This window comes from Dysidea avara, chromosome 10, assembly GCF_963678975.1.
Source record: "Dysidea avara chromosome 10, odDysAvar1.4, whole genome shotgun sequence".
In the NCBI taxonomy this organism is placed as follows: Eukaryota; Metazoa; Porifera; class Demospongiae; order Dictyoceratida; family Dysideidae; genus Dysidea; species Dysidea avara.
Window position 1 is genome coordinate 30,276,371 of NC_089281.1, and position 9,963 is coordinate 30,286,333.

General features: G+C 39.3%; 1 protein-coding gene across 1 annotated transcript; it reads left to right on the top strand.

The window, feature by feature from the left end:
- The first annotated feature begins 52 nt into the window (after positions 1–52).
- LOC136237062 (band 4.1-like protein 3) lies at positions 53–7,647 on the top strand. Its single transcript, XM_066027331.1, has 14 exons — positions 53–204; positions 266–370; positions 454–496; positions 546–621; positions 674–718; positions 1,052–1,172; positions 1,224–1,270; positions 1,984–2,071; positions 2,340–2,440; positions 2,484–2,547; positions 2,807–2,904; positions 2,956–3,024; positions 7,380–7,457; positions 7,504–7,647. Exons 1-14 carry the CDS (start codon positions 139–141, stop codon positions 7,559–7,561), a joined length of 1,059 nt encoding a protein of 352 aa, XP_065883403.1. The 5' UTR covers positions 53–138; the 3' UTR covers positions 7,562–7,647.
- Positions 7,648–9,963: the final 2,316 nt, after the last annotated feature.

The window sequence follows — 9,963 nt, forward strand, 5'->3', positions numbered from 1 at the left end:
TCCTTTTCTGGTGTTTTATTCTTCAACAGATATTCTTCAAAGTCCCCTTCCTTCAATTCTATTCTGCTGAGCTTCTGCGCCAACATCACGCGAGTACTCTAGGTAATGCTCTCTTATTAGAGTAGAGGCGTAGCAGGAATGTCGGAGATTCTCGCTTGTCAGATCTTGATATTGGATGGTACCACGATATCGCAAGATGTTAACGTAAGCGCTGCAATGTGGTAACATTGTAACGCTGCGTTATTCGTTTTGTTACGCTTCACAGAAGCGAGCAGTAGGCCAGGTATTACTCAACTTGGTATATAAACACCTCGGACTTGACGAGAAGGATTATTTTGGACTGATGTTTACTGATGATAAAAGTAACGTGGTAAGTTCTATCAGATATTACTAGCCACTATAGGAATGTGTTGTAACTATATATGGTATGACATATGATTCCCTACTGTATAGCGCTGGCTGGATCCACTAAAACTGATCAGGAAGCAGATTAAACGTTAGTTTTGTGAACTGTTTGCATCTTTAATACTTACCAGATATTTCAGGTGGACCTTACAATTTCAAGTTTAAGGTCAAACTGTATCCTATTCAGCCAACATATTTGTTTGAAGAGTCCACAAGGTAATATCTGACATAATATTTGTTGAGAATAGTTGGAACTAGTGGTATTCAGGTATTACATGTCACTGCAGATTAGAGAGAATATTCTACAACAGCGGTAGGTGGTGTGTGTGTAGTATGTGTGTGTGTGTGTGTGTGTGTGTGTTGTAGTGTGTATGTGTGTACTGTATTGTAGTGTGTGTGTGCGCGCATGTGTGTGTGTTTCCATGGGTACTTATGTCAACTGAAAAGCAAATACCTAATGGTCAAACATGTTATATAGCAGTGTTGGGGTTGTTGTTGAACTTTGGATCGATAGTCTCTATCAGTGAGCCTCCTGTGGGTGTCCCAGGAAGATTACTACCCAGTGTTGTACTAGCTGTATAGCAGTGTAGCACAGCTGCCAGTGACTTTGCTACATGTGATGGTGAAGTAACATTTTCTTCTTTAGCTTGCCTTGTTCTGGAGATTCTTTTGCCCTTCTTGCTGGGTACATTGTCCAAGGAGAATTTGGAGACAGTGAGGTAAACGACCCTGGCTACTTAGATGAGGTGCCTTTCCTAGAGAATGTGGTAAGTTAAGGTATAATGAGGTGTGTTATATTGAACCATTTCTTTGGGTAGCCAAATGAAATTATTGCTCAAGTCTTGGAGCTGCATAAACGCAACAAGTATGTAATTGTGTAGTGTAGGAGTTGTGTGTATGCATTTAGACCATTACTGCATCAATAACTGTGTACAAGACTGCAATGTTGTTAGAGAGGTCACAGCCACTACTGTATACTCCACTCCAGCCATTCTACTTCTTTCATCATTGTCTTGAAGGAGAAGCTCAGAAGAGCTAGAGCTCCTGCTTGACAATATCATTTCCTGAAAGGGCTTCGTTTCTTTTAGTGGTTGCTGAATTGCCTGTGGCATATTTGTTATGGACATGCCATAGATCATCAGTTATATAGTGTATTGTATTTTGTGAACTGAACTTACAGGACTGGGCTAACCAATAACTCTTGTAATGCTGTAGACACCATTATCAGGCTATAATAGCTGATGCTGTCACTAAAGTTGAAGTTTATCAGAAAATGTGTGTAGTGGTAGTGTTAACACCTTCATTGCTTAGGCTTTAATGATGGGCCTGAAAGTATCTCTACTTATTTACACATAATTCCCTCCTGCTGCTCGGTAATTACAAAGTCTTAGCTAGCTACAGGTACAACTATTATTGTTTATGGCTTAGATTAGCCATGCTACACTCTACAAAGCTACAAATCAAATGTTTACACATGTTTTCTTGTTTGTCAGACAACTGTATGACAATATGTTATCCTGAAGGACTGTGCATTTTTGTCCACTCGATGCTAATTGTGGTGATTTCCCTTTATCACAGGGGACTGTCCCCAGCTGAGTGTGACAGAAAAATCCTGGACTTGTCCAGTCGCTTCACTTTGTATGGGCTTGACTTCCATGATGCTCTGGTGAGTAATTGCATCATGACAGGAGCTACAAGTATTGTCTCAATTTATGGGCTGTATGTTAGCAACTTGTTGCCAAGAACACCAAACAAGGCTTATATTGATGTGTTTGCTTGTTGACACTACACACTGCTCTATTTTCATCCTAATTTATGCCTCACTAAAATACCATAGGATGTGTTATCACTTTGCCACCATGGTAGACATTCATATATTATCCGTGTTTATAGAAGATACGTCACAGCGTACTTGTTTGTTTTTCCTCATACAGGATCATGCTGGTATCCCAATCCTGCTAGGCATCAGTGGGTTAGGGGTATCAGTGTTTTGTGGAGAGATGCCTCAGTTGACCAAGCTCAACCACTTCCCATGGTAATGATGTAATCACTTGTGTTGTGATAATGTCATTGTGTAGGGTTAGAGTGGGATCTGTCAACTACAGGAACAAACAGCTGATCCTTGAAATGTTGCCAATAGTGGTAAGTGTGTTGTGTAGTTTACCTCCTTATAAGGACCAGAACAAGCCTTTATGTTTTTTTCTTGTATTTAGTTTAGGTTGCTTGTTTCTTGAGGTAACAGATATATTACTATGGTAACATCTAATGAATCCTTGCATATAGTTTGTAACATGGACAAGATAATCTACACAAGACAATTACCAGTAGAAAGACATCCTAGCTACATTGTTTGATACCTAGGAGTAATTACCTTGTCATGATTACACTTCATGTTATGTAGGGACAAACATTTGAGGACTCCATCATTTTTATGATGCCTTCTAAGATAGCCTGCAAGGAGACATGGAAGTCGTGTATCGAACATCACGCCTTCTTTAGGTATCAACTTTGCGCACACAATCTTGCTCTTCTAATTCTGTTTTGTTTTAGGAGCATACAACCTCCAAAGAGACCCAACCGCACTAACCTCTTCAGGCGAGGCTCCACATTCAGATACAGGTTAGTATTATACAGACTGGAACCTGTTAATGTGGTCAACTACATAATCTCAGTCACTGAGTTAAGGTCCCTGGTGATATTGATATTTGCTATATGATTATTGTCATGAACAATTATCACAAATATCACAACTATTGTCCACTCAACTGTTGTAATGAAGAACACTAAACACATTATGATTTGTTAATTAAATGGTAACGATATTACATTGAAAATATGCAAATATTTCTCTATCACGATTATTGCACGATAATTGCCGATTTCGATTATCACTAGTCAATGAAAAGTAAATGATGTTGTTTATTGACAATAAAATTATCACGATAATTACATAATTGTCCATCCCTAGTCTCAGTGTATTCATTAGCGCATAAACTGACCTGGAAAATTAGGACACCTTGATAAATATGACCTTTCTGCGTGGTTCACACAATTACCTATTACAATATAGGACCACGAAAAGTTAATTATATGTTTCTGGTTCCCTTCCTGGTCATTTTTTTGCTGAATAAATTGCACAATCATACAATAATTATAATATTACATCATACAGTACGATAGTAACTGTATAGTAGGGACCACAAAGGAGTAGGCGTGGCCCACGAAATAATATCACCCAAAAAACAGCCTCAATTTCCCCTGACAACGATGAGGCAGTATTGGTGAGGTAAAACTAAGCCCAAACAAGCTTTCAGATCGACCCGAAACGCTTTCAACAAGTTGCTACAGAATTTTAAAAATAATTTATTCAACGGAATTTTCTACTGACTGACTGACTGATGCCTTCAGACAAGCGTAACTCGATAACGGCTAAGGCTATGGGCTTGATTTTTTCACTGTTCGACATTGCTTCGGCCCGACAGGTGCCTTTTGGCATACTGCAGTACGTACAATGCATTCTTTCATGGACTTACCAGTGTCCTCCTTTGTGTCCCATTTATCTTTGCTGACAGTGAAGTGTCGATTTGGTGATAGCACGTGATGGCTTCCCTTCGTAACGGAAATCGTCCGTATTTGTCATAGTGGCTATTTTGATATATAGCAGAGGTGCTTTTCAAACAGTTCTTGATTTGTACTGCTGTGTAATGGGTTGGACATAACTGACAATTAAGCGTAATGGATATACTTCACTTTTCAGACAATAATTGATATAACCGGGGTGTGCGGCACCATTTCTTTTGGTATGCGTGGATTGCAGAGGTGCTTTTCGAACAGTTCTTGATTCAAAATGCTGCGTAATGGGTTGAACAAAGCTGACAACGAAGCGTAACGGATACTTCACTTTTCAGATGATAATTGGGGCGCAAGGTGCCATTTCAGATGCAGTATATGTGGGTTCACCAGTCATAATAATTATTTACAAAAAAGTTAGCAAACAAGTACACAGAAAAATTTGGAATTTTCAACTAGAGTAGATGAGCACACTAGGGATATAACACTTGTTGTTTTACTGTGATTTAATATCGTATGCTACTCCAACTTGTTTCAGTACTTTTTATCGATGTGCTATAGTCCCTACTCTAGTTGAAAATTCCAAATTTTTCTGTGTACTTGTATCTGTTGAAAAGTATGGTAGGACCAGAAACATATAATTAACTTTGCATGGCAGTTAGTTTAATTGAAAATGAGTATCAAAGTCAACTGGAGACATCTCATGAAGTATTATGTAGAGTATTAATATAGCATAGTAATGACTGCAAAGTGCCAATGTTTGTAACTTCAGCTCCTTCAGCAAACATCACTGGTCTTAGCCCATTTGTGAGTATTAGAATCATACCTACCAACATACAGCCTTGTGCTGAACTGATTGCTGAGATGGTCACAAAAATAATAATCAGATATTACTGCATTAAATACTGTGATATGACTTGTTCATACACAACAAATACTAGATACAATTATGGTACAATTAGGGATCATAGCCATAACAAGGGAGGATTACCTATACCTATACATGGATTAAATGTCCAGTACAGGTGTAGCTTGTTACACAATATGGTCCACTTGTATACCTGTAGGTGTAGCTTGTTACACAATATGGTCCACTTGTATACCTGTAGGTGTAGCTTGTTACACAATATGGTCCACTTGTATACCTGTAGGTGTAGCTTGTTACACAATATGGTCCACTTGTATACCTGAAGGTGTAGCTTGTTACACAATATGGTCCACTTGTATACCTGTAGGTGTAGCTTGTTACACAATAGGGTCCACTTGTATACCTGTAGGTGTAGCTTGTTACACAATAGGGTCCACTTGTATACCTGTAGGTGTAGCTCGTTACACAATAGGGTCCACTTGTATACCTGTAGGTGTAGCTCGTTACACAATAGGGTCCACTTGTATACCTGTAGGTGTAGCTTGTTACACAATAGGGTCCACTTGTATACCTGTAGGTGTAGCTTGTTACACAATAGGGTCCACTTGTATACCTGTAGGTGTAGCTTGTTACACAATAGGGTCAACTTGTATACCTGTAGGTGTAGCTTGTTACACAATAGGGTCCACTTGTATACCTGTAGGTGTAGCTTGTTACACAATAGGGTCCACTTGTATACCTGTAGGTGTAGCTTGTTACACAATAGGGTCCACTTGTATACCTGTAGGTGTAGCTTGTTACACAATAGGGTCCACTTGTGTACCTGTAGGTGTAGCTTGTTACACAATAGGGTCCACTTGTGTACCTGTAGGTGTAGCTTGTTACACAATAGGGTCAACTTGTATACCTGTAGGTGTAGCTTGTTACACAATAGGGTCCACTTGTATACCTGTAGGTGTAGCTTGTTACACAATAGGGTCCACTTGTATACCTGTAGGTGTAGCTTGTTACACAATAGGGTCCACTTGTATACCTGTAGGTGTAGCTTGTTACACAATAGGGTCAACTTTGTAGGTGTAGGCAATCTCCACTGTTTTGTTTTTTCCCTGTCATGTTTTACTTTTTTTTGTAACACGATTATGACTACGTATACCACATCAAAAGAAAGAATTGTACTGGACTAATTGTTTTTGTCTGAACATGTGCCCCACCTATCAAATATGAAAAGTGAAGTGGCTCCATTTTTGCTATGTTCAGCCTGTTACATGGTGTTACCAATGTTATGAGAAGCACCTCTGCAATCACTACGCAACAAAGACGGCAACATGAATCACCACCTTGAGTTGTTGGCTAAAAGAAATGGGACACAAAGGAGGACAAAGTAACTCCATGATGTATGCATTCGGTATGCCAAAAGGCACCTGTTGGGCTGAAGCAACATTAAACAATGAAAAAAATCAAACTATAGCCTTAACTGTTATTGAGTTATGCTTCATTGGTCATCCAGCAGAAAATTCCACTGAATACAAAAGCAAAAGCAAAAAAAACCTGTAGCAATCTGTTGGAAGGGTGAAGGCCTAATCAATACTGCCAAGGCACAGGAAGGTATTGTGAGGCTGGGTTTAGGGTGATATTCTTGGCCAGCCTCCGTGATCCCTAATGTACTGTATGATATTTACACTTGTTTATTAACATACTTTATGACCACTGCAAACTGCATCAAAGGAAACAATGGCACTTGACAAAGTTAATTGCCACTGAACATGTGTCCCAACTATCAAATAAGTGGTCATTACCCATTATACAGTATTAGAAGTGTCTCTGCAATCAATCAGGGTCACCCTGAAGGCATTTGTTGTGCTTGATTTTACCTAACCAATGGTGCCAAGTTAAAGGTGAGGTATTTGGGTGCTATGTTTTGGATAACAAAGCCCAAACCTTTACAATCTCCATTACTGTACTGTATGATAGTGATCCCGTACTGTGTGATAGTGATCCCGTACTGTGTGATAGTGATCCCGTACTGTGTGATAGTGATCCCGTACTGTGTGATAGTGATCCCGTACTGTGTGATAGTGATCCCGTACTGTGTGATAGTGATCCCGTACTGTGTGATAGTGATCCCGTACTGTGTGATAGTGATCCCGTACTGTGTGATAGTGATCCCGTACTGTGTGATAGTGATCCCGTACTGTGTGATAGTGATCCCGTACTGTGTGATAGTGATCCCGTACTGTGTGATAGTGATCCCGTACTGTGTGATAGTGATCCCGTACTGTGTGATAGTGATCCCGTACTGTGTGATAGTGATCCCGTACTGTGTGATAGTGATCCCGTACTGTGTGATAGTGATCCCGTACTGTGTGATAGTGATCCCGTACTGTGTGATAGTGATCCCGTACTGTGTGATAGTGATCCCGTACTGTGTGATAGTGATCCCTTACTGTGTGATAGTGATCCCGTACTGTATGATAGTGATCCCGTACAATAGCAGATGTTCTCAATGTTGTCATTTGTTTTATAATTTACTCTTCAGTGGTCGCACTCAATTACGACTGTTACAAGAAGGGGCCACTAATACACTGGAACGCAAGCCAAGTCGACGATTTGAAAGGTAGAGAAATACGAAGATTATGAAACTCTTATCTTTGTTGTTGTAGATTGAGCAGCCGCAACAGATTCAGTAACAGACAATCCCATGCTCGTCAAACACTCTAACATTATCTGTTGTAACACTGAAATTATTTTATGTACTTTTTCATTTCTGTGTGTACACTTGTTCATTCACCTGCTGTACAAGTCAAGATGTTAGCCTTTTTGAAGATAGGAGATAGCTTCCCCATGCACAGTAAATAATTTAATTAGCTAGAACTAATGTGATCAACTGGAGTTGTGTGTGACAAGACACCGATGTCACACACCAATACCAGTGAACTAATTAATTTTGTTATATTGGTGAAATTAGCACATAAAATATTTAGCGATTTCATGAATTTGTGAATTGATGTAATTAATTGACTACATTTTGCAGGTTTAGCATGTACTAAATTTAGCACAACAACCAAAATTGCCTTAAGGTAGTGCAGTATAGGTACATGTAGAGATGATTTTGTTGATAACAAGTTTGTCATTTGGAATTATCACTACTGCAGTGGCTCCAGAGAGTCTCAGTGTAGCTGGGTACTACTTAAACACTTGATAGGCTGTAACTTCTGTTTTCATTGGCTTTACTGCATGCTATTAAGACTAATTCAAAGGTGATCATCCATTTGAAGTTCAAGTGGTGTCTCATATTGATAATGGTGGGATATTTGGTAATGTGTTCATGGCACAACGACGCTCTAATGATCACACTAAATTGTCTGCTATGTTTGAAGGATTACAAGATGCACCAGGGGATTCTTATGGACTATATATTTTAGACTATCCAACAAATCGTGATGTTCAAAATCCCTGTGATGATCTTGGTGACATTTATGATCCTGATGGTAATCTAGGGACATTTAATTACACTGAACGTTGTCGAGCTGATCATACACAATGTGCTATTGGAGATTTAGCAACCAGGCATGGTGGTTTTAATGCCACTGATGAATTCATTGACTTTGGTAGAGATTTCAACCTCCCAACTTCCGGACCAAGAAGTGTTGTTGGACGTAGTATAGTGGTCAGAAGGCTTGATGGTGACGATAGTAACTTGGCTTGTTCTAATATTGAAGTACCTACACAATCTCGAGTATTGCGTGGACGGTTTTTGACTGTAATGAGTGGAGATGTCTTTATAATATTACCTCGGTATGATTACGAAAAAACGAAGACACTTGTCATTGTAGACTTGGAGCGTATTGATGGTGGGCCACCCAATACAAATATGCATGGATGGCAGATACAACGTGGTTATGCTGACCCTGGAAACGTATGTGACAAATTAGATCCTATTTTAGGTCAGCGAGCAGTGAGAGTAGGAGATGATACATGTTCAGAATCAAATCATCGCACCTGTCCCTTGGGTGACCTCATGGCCAAGTGTGGGACACTTTCTGTGGACAATAATCGTGTGAGAGCTTTCTGTACTGACAACCAATTGGGACTAGTTTCCTTTAGCACTTTGGACCGGGCAGTTCTCAGTATTTTAGCACCACTAAGCAATCGCATAATGGAGTGTGTTCAATTGGAAGAACAACGTCCTTCTGGAGCTATTATCAACTTTCGTAACTTGCATACTCAGCCTGCTGTATTTGTTCATGTCGTCTTCTCTCAGTTAACACAATTTGATCCAATTTATTATCGCACGTACATAATAAGATTGAATGGAGATGCAGACAACCTCATTGTCTACGATGGTGATAATCCTGACCTCACCGATTGTACTAACCTTGGAGATGTACTTGGAGGAATGAGTAGTGTAGCTAACCCCAGAACCAGTGATCAATATCCGGCAGGTGAGCTTGGTCCAAAGATTGGTGGCTTAATGGGGAAAAGGGAATCACGTACTCATTGTGTGTGTTATTTACATTAGTTAAGTGACATGATACAGTGATGGGATTAGCCTTAGCAAATACCTTGATGTCATCAATGTTAATCTTGAGTTGGAGGTAAATATATCATCTGTCTGTCATGGGTGTGATCACAAAAACATGTAATATTCAAAACCTTAGGCTTATAGTGTTTGTACCAACTGATAGTAGAGGATTTTCTATACAAATATATCCCCACATTAAATGTATCCCTATATACATTTCATGAGAACTCAACTATTATTAGAAGACAATACTGATCATGTTCAATTAATTGTACACAATTTACTTCACCAGGACGGCAGTACATATGGTAATTAGATAAAGTTTGGATAGGAATTTATTCCTTTCCGCCAACCACAAGATTAGAACTCCTCGTATGCTGTCATAATTAAAAGATGAACTCACACTATTAATTCTGTACATCCACACTCACTCATAAATTAGATTTCTATGAAGAGTTATTTAGTGTCTATTTTTGCCTGTCAAGTGGGTGGGACCTATATGCCACGAGGTAATATGGACATGTTCGACTATAATATTTCTGTGCCACATTCATAAGAGATAAGTTGCCTGTCGCATATAACATGCTGGACGTGTTAT